Consider the following 18,828-nt stretch of genomic DNA (forward strand, 5'->3'; position numbering starts at 1 on the left):
GAAGGTTTAAGGAAAGCTTCCTGGAGGAGGTACTTCCCGGGCTTCGGAGAGGGAGAAACCCAGAACTCCTGCTCGGTTATGGCCCAGGCATCCCACGTGTCTACCGTCCCCGACTCCCTGTCAATCAACACACCCTTTCTTCCCCTCCCCTTCCCCGCCGCTCGGGCTGTGTGTTTAAAGGCGGCTGCGGGGCCGAGCGCACCCAGAGTGCCGCGCGGCGGGCGGGTTTGGATTTTAAATCCCCGCGGCCAATCAGCGGCGCGTAGACCTTTGTAACGTTCCCGGCGCCGCGTTTGAATTCGAGGAGGAGCCGAGCGGTGTCAGCCTCTGCCCAGACTCTGCTAGATCGGCTCGGGGAGTCCGGGAGCATGAGTGCGGCGGCGGCTGCAGGGAAGCTGGCGCGGGCACCGGCCGACCCAGGGAGAGCCGGGGCCCCCGGCGTTGCAGCTCCGGGGGCTCCAGCGGCCGCCCCGCCGGGGAAAGAGATCCCGGAGGTCCTAGTGGACCCACGCAGCCGGCGGCGCTATCTGCGGGGCCGCTTTCTGGGGAAGGGCGGCTTTGCCAAGTGCTTCGAGATCTCGGACGCGGACACTAAGGAGGTGTTCGCGGGCAAGATCGTGCCCAAGTCGCTGCTGCTCAAGCCGCACCAGAAGGAGAAGATGTCCATGGAGATATCCATTCACCGCAGCCTCGCCCACCAGCATGTCGTCGGCTTCCACGGCTTCTTCGAGGACAACGACTTCGTGTTCGTGGTGTTGGAGCTCTGCCGCCGGAGAGTGAGTGTCCCTGTTGGGAGGCTGGAGCTGCCCGGGGCCGGGGTGGAGCGCCCGCACCCGGAGCTGCAGGAGAGGCGCTGGGGAGGAGGCGCTGGGAACCTCGAGCTGGCGGTGGAAAAGCTCCTGGGCAGAGCTTGGAGCTACTGGAGGAGGGGGTTTCGGTTAAATGGAGCCCGAGTCTTGTTGCTGCCAGAGAAGTTGGCTCCTGGACGCGGGGTGTTGCGGGGGTGGGGGTGGGGGGAGCCCTGGTAATGGACGCTAGGGCTTCCGGAGTTGCTAAGGGTGGAGTCCGGGGGAATGGGTGCCATTGCCCTGGAGCTTCCAGATTAGGCTGGTGTCTGGGAGAGGGTGGTAGGAGGAGGTTCAGGAAAGGGATCTGCTGCGAAAAGACCGGGAAGGGGGTGACTGGGGACTCTGAGACTAGGGAGTGGGGCTGACAGAGGGGTCCCAGGTCAGGGGCTTGGGAAGGAGCTGGTAGGAGAGGGGGTGCCAAGAACGGTGCGGCCAGGTTTACGGGAGAGCCCAGATCCTAGCTGTTCTGGAAAAGAAATGGTGGGGGTGGGGTGGGGGTGTCCGGGGCTGCCTTTACCTAATGATACCGCCTCCACCTTTGGACCTCAGTACCGACCCCCCATTCCTCCTCCTCCCTTTCCTCTCCCCCCGCCCCCAGTCTCTCCTGGAACTGCACAAACGGAGGAAAGCACTGACGGAGCCCGAGGCTCGCTACTATCTGCGGCAGGTGGTCCTTGGCTGCCAGTACCTGCACCGAAACCGGGTCATTCACCGGGACCTCAAGCTAGGCAACCTCTTCCTGAACGAGGACCTGGAGGTGAAAATAGGTGAGGTGCTGGGCCTGCAGGGGATAAAGAGGCGCCTGGGAGCAGGGAAGGAGGAAGGAGGTGGGGGAGGGAGGAAGAAGGTGGGAAGGCTGAGCTGTTGATCACCCCTGTAAGTTTCCGTGTACATCATCTGTATAGTGCAGTGTACTCACCACCCAGAGTCCAGTCTCCTTCATATATCTGCCCCCCTTATTCTTCATTCCTGTCCCCTCTGGTAACCACCATACTGTTGTCTGTGTCTGTGAGTTTGTTTTGCTTGTTTGTTGCTTTCTGTTTTGTATCCCACCTGTGAGTGAAATCATGGTTCTTGTCCTTTTCTGTCCGACTTATTTTACTTAACAAGAGACTCTCAGGATTCATCCCTATGGTCTCAGATGACAGTATTCCATCCTTTTTTATGCCTGAGTAGTATTCCATTGTATGTATGTACCACATCTTCTTTCAGTTATCCATCGAAGGACACTTAAGTTGTTTCCATCCCTGTCTTAGAAAAATAAGTGGTTTTGCCCCGCCTGTGTGGCACAGTGGTTTGTGTCGGCCTATGAACCAGGAGGTCACGGTTCGATTCCTGGTCAGGACACATGCCTGGGTTGCGGGCTCCATCCCAGTAATGGTCATGCAGGAGACAGTGGATCAATGATTCTCTCTAATCATTGATGTTTATCTCTCCCCCTCCCTCCCTTCCTCTCTGAAATCAATAAAAATATTTTTTTTAAAAAGTGCTTTCAAATTTTGGGGGTAGATACCCAGAAGAGGATTTCTGGGCCATATGGTAGCTCTATTCATTTTTTGAGGAACTTCCAAACTGTTTTCCATAGTGGCTGTACCAAGTTATGTTCCCACCAGCAGTGTATGAGGATTCCCTTGTCTCCATTTCTCTCTAACACTTGTTATTTCTGACAATATTTTTTTAAAAAAGAATTTAAATGATGTTTCCATTTTTAAAATTGGGAGGCTGAACATACAAGTTTTGATTTAGTGCTCCTTTTATTTTATTTATTTATTTTAAAGATTTTAAATTGATTTTTAGAGAGTAAGGGAGAGGGGGAGAGAGAGGGAAGCATCAACATCGATGTGAGACGTCGATTGGCTGCTTCCTGCACACCTACCAGGACAGCCCGCAGCTGGGGCATGTGCCCTGGCTGGGAATCAAACCAGCAACCTTTTGGTGCTCAGGATGATGCCCAACCAACTGAGCCACACTGGCCAGCACTGCAGCTCTTTTTAAACAATTGAAAACTCCAGCATTACAAGGCAGCATTCCCTCAGGGCAGCTCTTTGCTGGGCTGAAAAGCAGCTGTTCCCTTTAGACTCCCTCTGGTTTGCCACAGTCCCAATCCCTCCCTACTCCTCACAAGCTTGCCTAGTAGCAGTCTTGAAGTTTACTTGCTTGATCCCTTAGTTTCTCTCTCCCTGTCAGCTCCCTTTTAGAAGCTTAGCCCTCCTTTCTAAGAGGAGGGGTTAGGAGGGTCATTGAGAGGCCCCCTCCTTGGGCCAGCATGGTGGGGGGATTCCTGGGGAGGAGTAGAGCTTGAGGGCTCAGATGACCCTGGTTCTCGGGGGTCCAACAGGATCCATAAAGGCAGTAGTCTGTGTTGACGGATGACAGAAGCTAGCATCTGAGGACTGCCCCTTCCTCCCTCTGTCCCAGGGGATTTTGGACTGGCAACCAAGGTCGAATATGACGGGGAAAGGAAGAAGACCCTGTGCGGAACTCCTAATTACATAGCTCCTGAGGTGCTGAGCAAGAAAGGACACAGTTTCGAGGTGGATGTGTGGTCCATTGGGTGCATTATGTAAGTTGGGGGACCCCCTGGCCTCAGCAGGGGCTCTTTTGGAAATCCCACCTGTGAACGGATCTGCCTATGAAAAGGCTGCTCCCAGGGCAGACTCCCCCAAAACAAAGCCTAATTCCCCATCTCCTCTTGACACTGGCGTAGGCTGTAGGATTCCTGCAGCCGGGCCCCTTGCTGCTCAAAGTGTGGCCCACAGACCAGCAACACCATCACTTAGAAGCCTGTTCAAAATGGAGAACCTGAATCAGAGTCCAGATTTTAACCGAGTCCCTGGCTGATCTCGCGCACAAAAGTTTTAGAACCACTGATCTAGAAAGCAGCATTGGGTGCGAGGACGTGGGCCAAGGCCATCGGAGCTGAGTGGTAGGAGAGCGCCTTTTCAGGTGTGGCTTCGTTGGCCTGGGGACCGGAGTCAGAAATGAGTTGTGGCAATGGCCTTCATACTTTTTTCAGTGGAGCTATTTTAAATGAAAACTTCAGGCTTTAAGTACAGAACTATTAAACACAGAGCTGCCTCTGTAGGCACGGTAGCCCCCTTCTTGACTTGTTCTGTATCGGCTGGCGGCCTCTGGGACCCTAGAACACTGCGGGCTTTTGCTGAGAAATCTCTGGCCCACAAGAATCCTGTTCTCATCACCTCTAATCTACTGAGGGCTCTCTCTGGTTTCTGGGCTGCTCTGTGGGTGTGGAAACTGTCCTCAGGGACAGAGTGAGTGTCTGGTGGATGCCTGGCCTTCGCTCTGGCCCTGAGCTGATTCCTCCTGCATCTGTTTGGGCTGAGAACTGAGCCGAATTCCACCTTGTGCTTACAGGTATACCTTGCTAGTGGGCAAACCACCTTTTGAGACATCTTGCCTAAAAGAGACCTACCTCCGGATCAAGAAGAATGAGTACAGTATTCCCAAGGTGACTAAAAGCACTTGGAGTTGAACTTGATTATGTTTTGTTACCCCCTCGCCCCCAAAGCTATTCACTGAGCCCAGCTAGAAGCTGGGGACACAGAGAGAGGTCCACTCCACACCTCAGCTAGCCTCAGAGCCTTCGAGGGTCCGTGTTTGAAACTGCATACAGAACGGAACATCTGTGCGCAAAAGCATTTTTTCCAGGGGAAGGGAGTTTGTAGATTTCAGAGGAAAAACAAACACCAAAAAGATGGGAAGGAAGTAGGAGGCAGAAGGAGAGGTGCTGCATAAGCTTTGGCAGTGGACTTGATGCAGAAGGGCCAGTGGCCTGGCCCTTCTGAACTGTGGCCCTGTCTGAGCCGGAGCTGCTGCCTCTGCAGCACCTCGCACGGCGCCCTGCATACAGTAGGTGCTCACAGTCGTGGATCACTGAGGCCATCGTGGTGTGAAAATGCACCTGGCACATGGCCGCTTTCCTGTTTAGTGTTCTTGCCTTGTGTGCAGCCAAGAGCCCTGTCCCCATGAAGACAGAGTGTCCTAAAGGGTCAGTTAACTGTCAGACGGATGCAGCATGGAATGGTTCAGAGTGTGGGTCCTCGAGCTGCTAGACTGCCTCTGTGTGGGTGCTGGCTCTGCCAGGTAGTGTGTTTTCTTAGGCACTTAACCTCTCTGTGCCTCAGTTTCCTCGTCTGCAAGAGCATGGTGGTCACAGAGGTCTCCCCCGGCACATGTTTCTGTGAAGGTTAACTGGGTGGATAGCAGGATGTGCTGGCACACAGTGGGTGTGGAGTTAATGCTGGCTGTCACTATGCATTTGACCTGTGCTAGGTTATCGCCCACGGAACCTTCTCACCGGGGCTCCAGGCTTGGTACCGTGTCCCCATGTTATAGATGAAGATACTCGTCACAGCTGGTGTGGTGGGCAGACCTGGGACTTACACCAGGTCTCTGTGACCCCAAAGCCTGTGTTCTCGAGTGCTCGTCTAGTGGGGAGAGCTGGAATCATGCAAGAGCAAATTCAGGGACAAATCGACCTCGGCTCCATCTTGAGTTTTGAGAGGAAGAGAGAATAACCGTTCTCACAGCTTGTCAACTCAGCAAAGCTGATGGGGGGAACTGGCATTGTTTGTAGCGCTGACGGGCCTGTTTGATACCGGGGCTGCATGGGGAACAGGCTGCAGGTCCTGGCGCAGTGCTGCACCGGGGCTCCGTCACGTGGCTTATGGCTCTCCCTGTCTCTGCTCCAGCACATCAACCCCGTGGCCGCCTCCCTCATTCAGAAGATGCTTCAGAGCGACCCCACCGCCCGCCCCACCATCCACGAGCTGCTCAGCGACGAGTTCTTTACCTCTGGCTACATCCCCGCCCGACTGCCCATCACCTGCCTCACCATCCCACCCAGGTTTTCCATTGCTCCCAGCAGCTTGGACCCCAGTGGCCGGAAGCCTCTCTCAGTCCTCAATAAAGGTAAAACAAGGCCTGGGCAGACAACAGGCCCCTCCCACAAAGAGCCTAGGCTTCCAGTGTGTGGGTGGGTGACCGAGAGTGTGGGGTGCAGCAGGACAGGCTCTGGCCCCTGGCCCCATCCTCCATAGGAAGATGCCCTGGGTTCTGTCAGAAAGACAGACCTTGCACCGCTGATCACACCTGTCAGACCCAAAGAGAGCAGAGTGGACTTAGCGGCACACCTGAAAAATTCTAGCCATCACTCCTGTATGGTTCATTGAGAAAAATATGAGAAACCTCAGATGTCCACATGGAACTCAGGGCAGTGGACTCCTGAGCACCCAGCAGGCTCATGTCACTGAGAGTGAGCCACGTGTGTTTCATCTCGTTTTGTTCCTCTGAAGTTAATAGCAGACACTGTAGCGTTTTATGCCCCATAAACTTCAGTGTGTCTGTCGTGTCTGTCTTCAAAAGGATGGACATCTTATCAAACCACACGCCACTGATTAGGTTTATTATTGTTTCTAGGTCTCAGAGGACAGAATTAGGAAATACATAATTTGGGGGGGGGCGGGGGCGGGGACAGGGCTTGAGTTTATGGTGATATTTCCCATTCACATTTTTTCTTTTTTGTTTTTGTTAATCCTTACCCGAGGATATTTTTCCATTGATTGAAAGAGAGAGGGAAACACAGAGAGAAATATCGATGTGAGAGAAACACATCGATTGGTTGCCTCCTTCACACGCCCCGACCAGGGCCTAGGCCAGGGAGGAGTCTGTCACCGAGGTATGGAATGGGTCCGCAGACACTCTATCCACTGAGCCAAACTGGCTAGGGGCCCAATTCACATTTTTTCAACATTTTATTTGTTATATTTCAAACTTGGGAAAAGGTGTGAGAAGAGACAGAATCTCCCATATCCACTTTACCCAGACCCATAATTCACATATGTTTTTCACATTTGCTTCATCAGTACCCTTTCTTCCTCCCCTTCCTCTCTTTCTTCTGAACTGTTTGTGAGTTATATACTCTAGTCCAGTGATGGCGAACCTATGACACGCGAACTCATTTTTTTGGTTGATTTTTCTTTGTTAAATGGCATTTAAATATATAAAATATCAAAAATATACATCTTTGTTTTACTATGGTTGCAAATATCAAAAAATTTCTATATGTGACACGGCACCAGAGTTAAGTTAGGGTTTTTCAAAATGCTGACACGCTGAGCTCAAAAGGTTCGCCATCACTGCTCTAGTCTTTACAACTTAATACTTCAATGTATATATCCCCAAACAAAGATTCTTTTTTTTTTTTTTTAATATATTTTATTGATTTTTTACAGAGAGGAAGGGAGAGAGACAGAGAGTCAGAAACATCGATGAGAGAGAAACATCGACCAGTCGCCTCCTGCACATCCCCCACTGGGGATGTGCCCGCAACCCAGGTACATGCCCTTGACCGGAATCGAACCCGGGACCCTTCAGTCCGCAGGCCGATGCTCTATCCACTGAGCCAAACCGGTTTCGGCAACAAAGATTCTTTTACAAAGCCACAGCACATGGCGCAGTTATCAGGTTCAAAAAATTTAATGTTGATACGATCTTGTTTTATAGCAATCTTTTTCTCTACTGTGAAGTTACTGCTTTTCTTTTGATAATTTGTAAGTGATTCTAAATAATGTTTTAGGGTTTTTACTTCTTTGATTTTATGTTTGTATTTCTTTTCTCTTAAACTGAAAAGCTCGTCTCCCTACTTTAATATACATACATTTTTCAACATATATAAACTAGTTCCTTTTGTTAAATGAATGTTTTATTTTCTTGCAGTTCTATTTGTCCTTAGAATATATTTCACTAAAGATAATATAGTGTGGTCCTAACCGGTTTGGCTCAGTGGACAAAGCATCGATCGGCCTGCGGACTCAAGGGTCTCAGGTTCAATTCCAGTCAAGGGCATGTACCTTGGCTGCGGGCACATCCCCAGTAGGGGGCGTGCAGGAGGCAGCTAATCGATGTTTCTCACTCATGGATGTTTCTAACTCTCTATCCCTCTCCCTTCCTCTCTGTAAAAAAATCAGTAAAATATATTTTTTTTAAAAAGATAATATAGTGTGAAAAAAAAGATCACTTGAAATACTTTTCTTCTCTGTGTGGATATAGCATCAATTTAATATATGCCAATTTAATGTATAAGTTCATTTGTTTCTGTTATAACCTAATACTGTTATTTTAAGGATTATCTATTTTTCTCTGGGGGTTAATTTTTTGACATTTCTTTTACTGGTGATGTCAGTCTTTTTTCTTTTTTAAAAAATGTTTTTATTGATTTTTTAGAGAGATAGAAACATTGACCGGCTGCCTCCTGCATGCTCCCTACTGGGGACCAACCTGGCAACCTGGACATATGCCTTGACCAGAACCGAACTGTGGCCTCCTGGTTCATGGGTCAACACTCAACCACTGAGCCCCACGGGCCAGGGCAGTGATGTCAGTCTTGATCACTTGGTCTTGGTGGGTCTGAAGGGCTCCTCTGCGGCAGCACCATTTTCTCTGATGAATAAAACGCACCTTGCCAGGGCTTCTCTCAGACTGTTGCTCCTCAGGCTCCGTTCACTGATGCTAGCACTCCTGGTGGCTCTTGCCTGTGGCAGCTGTTACCATGGTGTTCTGACTGTGATGTTTCTCTCCTGGTTCCGGCCACATTCATTCATGGGAATACTTCTGTAAGGAGGAGCTGGTGCTTCTCTCCCATGTATTTATTTATTCAATTATATCAGTCTGGACTCATGGGCATTTATTCTTTGGGCTATCATGTAATAGTGTTATTTTAAGAATTGCTTTTTTAAAAAATATATTTTATTGATTTTTTCACAGAGAGGAAGAGAGAGGGATAGAGAGTTAGAAACATCGATGAGAGAGAAACATCGATCAGCTGCCTCCTGCACACCCCCCACTGGGGATGTGCCCGCAACCAAGGCACATGCCCCTGACCGGAATCGAACCTGGGACCCCTCAGTCCGCAGGCCAACGCTCCATCCATTGAGCCAAACCAGTCAGGGCTAAGGATTGCTTTTTTTATCTTTTGCCTTTAATTTTTGGACACAAAACATTTTGTAAAAACTTCTTATGCTGGAAATTTTCAAACTTACCCACAAGTAGAGAGAACTGGCCCTAGCCAGTTTGAATAGAACATCGGCCTGCGAACTGAAAGGTCCCAGGTTCAGTACCGGTCAAGGGCACATGCCCAGGTTGTGGGCTCGATCCCCAGTGGGGGGCTTACAGGAGGCAGCCGATCAATGATTCTCTCTCATCACTGATGTTTCTCTCTCTCTCCCTCTTCCTTCCTCTCTGAAATCAATAAATATGTATTTTAAAAAAAGTAGAATTGTATGATGAACCCCCATGTATTACATCATCCATTTTCAAAAGTCAGTTACATTTGCCTATATTTATTCCACATCCTCCTCCTTTTTTTGGCTAGAGTTTTAAAGGCAAATCTGAAATATTTCACACTTAAGTCTTTACCACAGCATCGTTTTTAAAATGGAAAACTCTGATCTGCAAATATTGTAAAGAAGGGTTTCATACTTCACGAGGGGAATAAGCATATGGTGGTGGGGAAAGGGTTAAACAGAGAAGCTTAAGAGAAAACCATGCTTCCACCACTCAGATTGACCGATGTCCCGTCTCAGTGTGGGTCTTTCCAGGCTGTTGGGCATAGAAGTAGATAAAGCACATTTTAGGGTGGGCAGTCTTACATTTTTGTTAAGTGCCTGCTTAATTCATCCTGCTGGTCTGCCATTTACTGACCCTCCCATTTGCCTGGACGCTGAAGGTACTTGTCATTCTGAGTGCCTGACTCTGTGTGGCCGTGGATCCTTCCTAAAGGGCTTGCCTGGTGCTGGAGGTACTAGTGAGCACCACGTGCCTGTGAGAGCCTGAGCTCTAAGAGCCTGACACTGACTAGGTTCACCCAAAGCAAGCAATAGCAGCTAAAAGGGATTTTCTCTGGGGAGAGAGTACCAGCTGGGGCACAGGGTCCCTACCCTCCCAACCTGCTGCTTGGTGCCAGCTAATGACCACGTCTCATCTCCTAGGTACGGAGAACCCCATGCCTGAGCGGCCCCGAGAGAAAGAGGAACCTGCAGTCCGGGAGACCAACGAGGCGGTCGACTGCCACCTTGGGGATATGCTGCAGCAGCTGCACAGCGTCAACGCCTCCAAGCCCTCGGAGCGGGGGCTGGTCAGGCAAGGTGGGCACTGCAGCCGCCTGGGGCGAGGCTGCTCCAGGCATCGCGAGAGACCAGGGAGTCTCAGCCCGCAAAGTGTGGGTCTTGGCCAGGCCCCTGTCCTCAAAATCTGTCCAGTTCCCTCATTTCCTGTAGATTAAAGTCCCGATGAGTTAGCCTGATGCCCAAGGCCCTCCATGATCTGGCCCTTCCTTTCTGACTCATGGGTGCTGCCTCCCATCTCCCATTACCTCACTGCGGCCTGGGTACCTGTCCGCAGTTTCTTCTGTTCAGTGAATTCCTGGTTGGCCTTCGAGATGGTTGAAATAACAGACCAGGACATGCTCCAGCCTCAGAGCTTTGCGCACACTGTCCCTTCCGGAGCGTTCTTCCTGCAGCTCTGTATGGCTCTCACACTCGTGTTTCTCAGATGTCTGCTCTGGTGGCCCCTCACGAGCATTTCCTGGCGCCACTCCCAGCACCGGGCATCCCTGTGCCTGCTTTATATGATCTATAGCACCTCTCACCCCACAGACTCTAAAGTTTTCATATGGAATTTCTGTATTAGAGAAGGGTTATTGCGGTCACTGTGTATAACACTTGGATGTATTTGGAATTGTCTTCTCACAATATTTGAATCACTCAAAACTAGAAAGCTAGAGAATCTGCCAGCCACTCTCACCATGATGGAAGCAACGTAAACATTTTGTTCATACTTATTTTGATTCGTCTCTGTCCCTATGGCTAGAATGCAAGCTCCTGAAGGCTGGGTTTTGCTCACTGCTCACTGAGGGTAAGAGCCTGGTTCTGACCAATCATCTGTCTGTTTCCATCCAGAGGAGGCCGAGGATCCCGCCTGCATCCCCATCTTCTGGGTCAGCAAGTGGGTGGACTACTCGGACAAGTACGGCCTTGGTAGGTTTCTTCCAGAATGGGTGGGTGGCTCCAGGCGGCCTGTGACCCTTTGACCTGTTCCGGCCTCTTGCCTTTTTTGGCTGCTAGATCCTCTCCCAGCTCTCCTAGCTCCATCCCAGACCTCCAGTGCCAGCTCCCCATGTCCCCCTGCTCCCTGCTCCCCTTTCTGAGGTCTCCCCCCACTACCGCTAGGATACCAACTGTGTGACAACAGCGTGGGGGTGCTCTTCAATGACTCGACTCGCCTTATCCTCTACAACGACGGGGACAGCCTGCAGTACATAGAGCGCGACGGCACAGAGTCCTACCTCACCGTGAACTCCCACCCCAACTCCCTGATCAAGAAGGTGGGTGCTGGCCGGCCCGCGTGGCCCGTGCTGCCGGGAGGGAGGTGGGCCGGGTTGGGGCTCCAACTCTGGACTTCTCACTCCCACTAGATCACCCTCCTTAAGTATTTCCGGAACTACATGAGCGAGCACTTGCTGAAGGCAGGGGCCAATATCACACCACGGGAAGGTGACGAGCTGGCCCGGCTGCCCTACCTGCGCACCTGGTTTCGCACCCGCAGTGCCATCATCCTGCACCTCAGCAATGGCTGTGTACAGATCAACTTCTTCCAGGTGAGCCGGGCCGCGGGAGTGGGCGTGGGGGTCTGTGCCTGTGGGGGTCTTGGGTTGGGTGGGGAGTGGGAGGTGTGGGAACTGCCCTTGGCAGCAGGAAGAGAGTGGGGTGAGGGCCCCCAACCAGCTGGGCTGTCTTCCTTCTGCTCCCCCCACATACACAGCTGGACCTTCAATTCACTGGTCACCATCTGTCCTTCCTCCTTCCCTCCTAGGACCACACCAAGCTCATCCTGTGCCCGCTGATGGCCGCCGTGACTTACATCAACGAGAAGCGGGACTTCCGCACGTACCGCCTGAGCCTCCTGGAGGAGTTTGGCTGCTCCAAGGAGCTGGCCAGCCGGCTCCGATATGCCCGCACCATGGTGGACAAGCTGCTGAGCTCGCGCTCAGCCACCAACCGCCTCAAGGCCTCCTCGTAGGCCTGCCCCCTTGGGACTGGTGCCCCCGTAACCCCCACCAGCACCTTGGCCCGTTCTGGTCAGCTCCCCTGGCCTTGGTTTTTATAGTGTGCCCCAGCCCTGGGCGTGGAGAGCCATTACAGATGGGGCTGCTGTGTAAGTTATTTTTGTACATGTTTGCGTGTGGGTTCTATGGCCCCTTCCTTCCCTCTCACCCGCACTGTATGTACAGAATGTTGCTGTTGGATTCAGGACTGTCCTTTCCCCGCCTTTATACACATTAAACACATGAGAGCCTTTTTCTTCTTGTATTCTGAGGGGTGTCTGGCACCTGGGCGCTCGGCACACCTTTGCTCCAACATCTCTCCCCAGGCTTCCAAGCCTCTGCAGGAATTTTCCCATGTGAGGCCAGCCTCAGCCCAGGCCTGGCTCCTCAGCCGGCCGGCCTCCGCTCCCAGCAGCTCCTGCACATGGCTCCCTGGTCCCTGGGGCCGGCGGGTAATAGGGCAAGAAGAGGCTCTCGGAGGCGCAGCTCCTCATGGCCTGGTGCGTGTGGAGCAGCAGCCGCGGGAAGCGGTCTGTGAAGTACTGGACAAAGCTGTCGGGGACCTGGCCGAGCGCCTGCCGGACCTCACCCGGGAGCTCCCTGTAGTGGTGCTTCTGCAGGGTTAGAGCAGGGCCCTGGCTCAGCGGAAGCGGAGACCAAGCCTTCCCAAGAGCCAGGCCCGCCCGAGCCCCAGACACACCTTGTTCCTCATGGCTCGGAGCAGGTCTCGCACCGAGGTCCCCTTATAGGACCGGAACCGTCGCAGATCTGTGGGCGGGGAAGTCGTGGGCTAAGCGGCCCCGTTGGGCTCCCCTCCCAGCCCCCTCGTGCCCGGCTCTACCTGTCTGCAGCGGCACCGTGATGTGCTTGTGCCAGTTGCCCCGGACCACGGCGGAGCCTCCTGCCTCCAGCGCCATCACCAGGGGCCCCTGTTCGGACTCTTTCTCCAGCCAGTCACTGACGTCCTAGGGCCCCATAGAGCTCCTGAGCCTGTGACCAGCTTCCGAGGCCTCAAGGCCAGGAGCCCGCCCTCCTGTTGTCCCACCAGGTCGTTAGCAGCCCAGGGGTGGGTACTGTTCTCCATCTCACAGAGCAAACTGGCTCGGGAACAGGGTGCTTTGCTCAGGGTCTTGGCGATGGAATGGGCTACCTGGGCACAGGTTCAGCACGAGTGGCCACTGGGGCTAAAAGGAGCAGGTGTGCTCTCTCTCACAAGGGGCGGCTTGCGGGGGTGGGGGGGAGGAGGTGACGAGTGGACTGGAGCGCCAAGATGGCAACAGTTAGGAGTCTGCTCCATCTTGGTTTAGGCGAGGAGCCGGGCTGCCTAGTGCAGGTAGACAAGTCCCTTTCTCTTAGCCAATCTGGCCTCCCCTTTCTTGTTGCTCAGGACCCACACTTGGGACTTGCTACCCCGTTCCGTTCCCGAGGTTTCTCCTGACCTGGAAGAACTGGAGCTGCTTGGCTCTGCTCCAAAAGAAGGGGTGGGCCAGCACCTGCTGAGCAGAGGGGCGCGCCTGCGGCTGAGGGCTCAGCATGGCCTCCACCAGGCTCCGGGCAGCCACCTTGTCTGCGGGGGGAGAGGGTGGCTTTAGGCCCCCCAGCCTCATGCCCTGCTTCCTCCCTTCTTTGCTGGGTCAGGTCCCACTCACCATGGGCCTCTTCCTCCAGGTGAGCCAGACAGGGAGCGCCTGCAAGGATGTTTGCCTGGCGATAAAGATTCTCTCCAAAGGGGTGGCTGCCGCTGGAAAGCACGTAGTAGAACACGCAGCCTGCAGAGAAGATGTCCACCGCGCTGGTCTGGGCCGGAGGAAGGGGCGTGAGGAGGAAGGCCGCCCGGAGTCTGCAGGCTAACCTCTCCCGGGGTGTCTGGCTCAGAGGAGAACTCGGGGATGCTTCTGAGAGGCAGCCCCTTATCCCTAGGTCCCTCCCCTCTGCACCACTGAAGGCCCATGGTCTTTACCCCAGTCTTTGCCCCTACTGAGCTTCTAGCTTGGGTTTCTGGGCGCCATTCCCGCACATGTAGCAGGGAGCATCAGGAAGGGGAGCCGCCAGGCGTGTGGCAGGAGGCAGCGGTGAGGACAGATGGGGCGCCTGTCCACAGCCACCTGGCACCAAGCTCTGCTGGTTGCCTTCCCAAGAGGCTCCACAACTCCAGAGGTTTAGGTGCAACTTCCCATAAGTGAAAACGTTGGCCACTAATTAAAAAGCAAAAGGACCCGACAGGCTCCTAGCCATGCCTTTGTCCTTGGGCCTGCAGGTGGCCCCTTCTAGCTTTCTCTAGATGTCAGGCATCAGGCATCAGGCGTGGGAGCAGCTTTGCCCAGCGACTGTCCTTTTGTACCGCTGTCATCTATGCCCATGACTGTCAACTTCCACACACACAACCCTGGGGCCCCAAACGTACATGTCTCTAGGGTCAGACACTGCTTCAACTATGCTCGCTCATCTGACGTTCCCAGCCCTCCACCCAGCGCTTCTCTACGCTGCTGCATTGAAGACCCTGGCCTTGCCCCAGCGGATCGGGCTGGGGTCACTGGGTGTGGGGCCTGGCAGCTGACTTTTTAAAGTTGCCCAGTGATTCTGCAGCACAGTGAAGAGGTAAAGCCATTTCAGCTCAGGGTTCTTAACCTCGGCACTATTGACACTTTGGGCCCGATAACTTTTATGGGGCGTGGTCAAAGGATATTTAGCAGCATCCTTGGTCTTTACCCACCAGATGCCAGCAACACCCCCCTACCCACCACGTGTGGTCACCAAAAATATCTCCAGACATTACCCAGGGCCCCCTGGGTGGTGGAATAGTCCCTGGTTGAGAACCACTGCTCTAGGTAGGAAAGGATGAATGAGCCCACTTTACAGATGAAGGAGCAAGTTCCGGCTCACACAGTGTGATGTGCAGCCTGGGCAGGAGGCCCTGGGCCAGGTGATGGAGGACTCACCGGACTGTCGGGGGGCGGGAGCTGCAGGAGCTCAGGTGCCATCCAGCCCTCTGTGCCGGGGACACCTGAGCGCAGGCTGAAGCTACAGCGGCCGGCTGCCAGCTTCTTGCACAGGCCGAAGTCCGAGAGGACCACCCTGCCTCGGCCCTGGCCCTCAGGCCCCGTGATGAGCACGTTGGTTGGCTTCAGGTCCCGGTGCACTGTGAGAGCGGGAGGCAGCTGAGCGCAGGTGGGGAAGGCAGGGTGGGAGATGGGGAGCGAGGGCTGGGTGGGTACCTATGTGTAGAGAATGCAGGTGGGCCAGGCCAGACATGAGGTGCTGCAGCGCTGTCTCCGGCTCCAGGCCCCAGCAGTCCAGCTCTGGGTTTTCCACGTACTGAGGAGCAGCAAGGGCAAGGTCACTGCAGCCCAGGACCCTCCGGCCCTCACCCACACCGCCCTGCGCCCCAGCCTCACCTCCTGCAAGGAGGCGGGGCAGAGCTCCAGGGCGATGTAGTAGAACTGGGGTCCCCGCTCTGTACAGAAGTAGCGGAGCACGTTGGGGTGCCGGTCTGACTCTTGGAGCAGCTGGACCTCCCGCCGCACCAGGCCAAAGCATTCACGAAGGAGTCGCTTGACAGCCACTGCCCGCCCCTCAAACTGTCCCCTGGTAGGTAGGGGAATGGAGGTTCAGAGAGGGCAAAGGGTAGGACAGCTCTCCGAGGGACGATGCGGGAAGGGCTGTGAGAGCCATGTCTCCAGCCTGGCTCCTGGCTGCCACTCACCGGAAAACGAAAGTCCCGCCTGCCCCGCGGCCCAGCACATCCTTGGGGTTAAAGGAGATCTTCCCCACCACAGTGAGCTGCTCAGCTAGGGGAGAGGAGGGCGGGGTCTCAGGGAGCCACCACTGCCCAGCCCAGCCCTGCCCTGCCTTCCCCTTTCTTCCCCCTTCCATGCCCAGCCTGGGCCAGACTGAGAAGGCCCAGTGCCTGGTGCTGCACGCACTGTGTGTGCTTGGACAAGTCACTTCACTGTGTGCCCTTGGTTTTCTCAACTGCAAAGCAGTGCAGACCAGCACCTGCTCTGCCATGTGCACAGTCCGCAGCTCTCCCTGTTCCCTTCCATGCGGCGGCTCTGCTTGGCCGGCTGGTCTGCACATGGGCCTGAGTGTGCACCTGCTTTCCTTCATCTCTGAACCTTTGCTGGTGCTGTGGGTGCCACCTGGACACTCCGCTCCACCACCCCAGCTCTCTCGGGGAATTCCATCTTACCCTGGGGCCAGAGCTTAGCCATCTCTTTGAAGCAGGGGTCCTCAAACTACGGCCCATGGGCCACATGCAAATACAAATATTGTATTTGTTCCCGTTTTGTTTTTTTACTTCAAAATAAGATATGTGCACTGTGCATAGGCATTTGTTCATAGTTTTTTTTTTAACTATAGTCCGGCCCTCCAACGGTCTGAGGGACAGTGAACTGGCCCCCTGTTTAAAAAGTTTGAGGACCCCTGCTGAGGGCACTCACTCTTCCCCCACACCTGAGGCGTGCCCCCTCTGTGCTCACCCAGCCCCCCATGTGTCACACTGCCTGGCAGCTGCCGTCCGCTCTAGGCTCTGCCTAGCAGTCATGAGAATGCCAAAGTAAAGAGTTTCTAGGCACGTTAAACAAGAGAAGTGACAGAATCGTTGTTTTCTAAATATATAATAGAGGAAATCCAGTATTACATACAGACTGTTTCCACTGAGTCATAACAGGCTCCCTCTGGGTGTTTATGTTCTTAGATGCTTGTCCTGAATTGCGATCACTTTGATTATTTTTATAGTGGGTAAAAAAATTAGGTGTTTTATGTAATAAGGTGTCCTGCTGAGCCAGGGCTGGGGTTCCACATCCTCTCCTCTCCGCCTCCGAGGATGCCTGGTAATACTGACGTGTAAGTACTTGAGAGGATGCTGGGGAGGGATGAACATCCTGTCAGTGCCGGGGCCTAATGGCTGTGGTGGTGAGAGCAACTGGAGGACAGCACGGAAGGACGACAGGGCCATTTGATGGGAACCACCTGGGGTGTCTGGGGAAAGACTCTGCTCAGGTCCGAAGGGCCAAGGAGATGAGTGTGTCGGGGTGCGGTGGAACCTACCCAGAGCCTGTAAGGTGACAGGAGCTGCAGCTCAGGGCTCAGCAGGGGGACTTCCTAAAAGAGGTGACCCCTGAGGAAGGAAAGCTGTTCCCTCTCCGCAGAGGAAGGTGAACACGTAGGTATAAGTTGGGAGCAGCACCGAGCATTGAGCCGCGTGGCGGGTGGACTTCGGCCTGAGTATAAGCTCCAAGGCTGTGGTTTGAGCCGTGACCAGGAGGTGCCAGTAGCAGTTTATGCAAAGGACTGAAGAACAGCTCAGCCCAGAGCCAAAGAAGAAGCAGCCTGAACTAGTAGAAGGAGATCAATGAAAGCATGGGGGAGCCCAAGGGGCAGCCGTGTGCCAGAGGAGGCCTGAAGGGATTGTTCATAGGAGTGAATGGAGAAAAAAAGAGAATGTTTAGAAAATAAAAAGCTCTGAAGAGCGGAAATGGTATCAAATGGTATCTAGGTAATTTACTGTCACTGTTACCATATATGATATTATTTTAGCACACATATTAATACCATCACCTCTGTATGATTGAAAATGTTTTTTTAGCCTAGCTGGTTTGGCTCAGTGGATAGAGCATTGGCCTGTGGACTGAAGGGTCCTGGGTTAGATTCCAGTCAAGGGCACATGCCCGGATTGTGGGATCAATCCCTAGCAGGGGGCCAATCAATGGTTCTTTCTCATCATTGATGTTTCTATTGTTCCCTCTCCCTTCCTCTATGAAATCAATAAAAATATATTTTAAAAAACAAAATGTTTGCCCTAACCGGTTTGGCTCAGTGAATAGGGCATCGGCCTGTGGACTGAAGGGTCCCAGGTTTGATTCCTTGAGGTTTGATTCCGGTCAAGGGCATGTACCTTGGTTGCGGGCACATCCCCAGTGGGGGGTGTGCAGGAGGCAGCTGATCAATGTTTCTCTCATTGATGTTTCTGACTCTCTATCCCTCTCCCTTCCTCTCTGTAAAAAATCAATAAAAAAATGGTTTTTTTAAAGAATAGTTTTTTATTGATTTTTAGAGAGAGAGGAAGGGAGAGGGGAGAGAGAGAGAGAGAGAGAGAGAGAGAGAGAGAGAGAAACATCGATTGGCTGCCTCCTGTATGGCCCTTACCAGAGATTGAGCCACAACCCAGGCATGTGCCCTGACTGGGAATCGAACCGACAATCTTTTGGTGCACAGGATGATGCTCCAACCATCTGAACCACCTGGCCAGGGCTGATTTTTAAAAAATTTAATCTGCACCTTAGGATATGTTTTTATTGATTTGAAAGAAGGAGAGATACAGGAGAGAGAGAGAGAGAGAGAGAGAGAGAGAGAGAGAGAGAGAGAGAGAGAGAGAGACATTGATCAGCTACCTCCTGTACAAACCCCACTGGGGATTGGACCAGAATCTAGGTATGTACCCTGACTGGGAATCGGACCTGTAACCTTTTGGTGCAAGGGACAACACTCTAACCAACTGAGCCAGCTGGCCAAGGCACCTCTGTGTGATGTAATAATGATGGTGGTGATCTCTCCCAATGAGGTGATGTAACTAGGTGTTATCATTTCCATGTGACAGATGGTGTTGGCTCCACACCCAGTTCTGTCTGACCCAGAATCTTTGATGATAATAAAAAAGAACGGCAGACCTTTCTAGAGTGCTCAATTACATAGCAGGCACTATTCAAAATATCTCCTTAACTCATTTGGGCTCAGCTACTCCACTAGTGGCTTCTAACAAACCGACTTCTCTTTTCTCTGTCCTTGACAAGCCCTTTCCTGTCACTTAAGCTCACCTTCAGGGTCTTCAAGCAGCTGGGTTTGCTCAGAGGGGCTTCA

General features: G+C 53.1%; 2 protein-coding genes across 2 annotated transcripts in view; one reads left to right on the plus strand and one right to left on the minus strand.

The window, feature by feature from the left end:
* Window positions 1-212: 212 nt before the first annotated feature.
* PLK1 (polo like kinase 1) lies at window positions 213-12,223 on the plus strand. Its single transcript, XM_006085871.3, has 10 exons — window positions 213-776; window positions 1,447-1,615; window positions 3,267-3,411; window positions 4,224-4,317; window positions 5,561-5,780; window positions 9,857-10,012; window positions 10,826-10,903; window positions 11,096-11,250; window positions 11,341-11,523; window positions 11,739-12,223. The coding sequence occupies exons 1-10, from the start codon at window positions 369-371 to the stop codon at window positions 11,943-11,945; spliced, it is 1,815 nt and encodes a 604-aa protein (XP_006085933.1). The 5' UTR covers window positions 213-368; the 3' UTR covers window positions 11,946-12,223.
* A 77-nt stretch (window positions 12,224-12,300) lies between these two features.
* The window catches only part of ERN2 (endoplasmic reticulum to nucleus signaling 2), a 12,473-nt gene continuing 5,945 nt past the window's right edge, over window positions 12,301-18,828 (minus strand). Inside the window, exons 11-20 of the mRNA XM_023751477.1 lie at window positions 18,786-18,823; window positions 15,674-15,758; window positions 15,366-15,555; window positions 15,186-15,285; window positions 14,910-15,109; window positions 13,620-13,767; window positions 13,410-13,537; window positions 12,812-12,935; window positions 12,671-12,738; window positions 12,301-12,584 (exon numbers count right to left, since the gene is read on the minus strand). Coding sequence (XP_023607245.1) covers window positions 12,339-12,584; window positions 12,671-12,738; window positions 12,812-12,935; window positions 13,410-13,537; window positions 13,620-13,767; window positions 14,910-15,109; window positions 15,186-15,285; window positions 15,366-15,555; window positions 15,674-15,758; window positions 18,786-18,823 — 1,327 coding nt within the window. The 3' untranslated portion in view covers window positions 12,301-12,338. The remainder of the gene's footprint in view (window positions 12,585-12,670; window positions 12,739-12,811; window positions 12,936-13,409; window positions 13,538-13,619; window positions 13,768-14,909; window positions 15,110-15,185; window positions 15,286-15,365; window positions 15,556-15,673; window positions 15,759-18,785; window positions 18,824-18,828) is intronic.

The sequence above is a fragment of the Myotis lucifugus genome, unplaced genomic scaffold (assembly GCF_000147115.1).
Source record: "Myotis lucifugus unplaced genomic scaffold, Myoluc2.0 scaffold_22, whole genome shotgun sequence".
NCBI lineage: Eukaryota > Metazoa > Chordata > Mammalia > Chiroptera > Vespertilionidae > Myotis > Myotis lucifugus.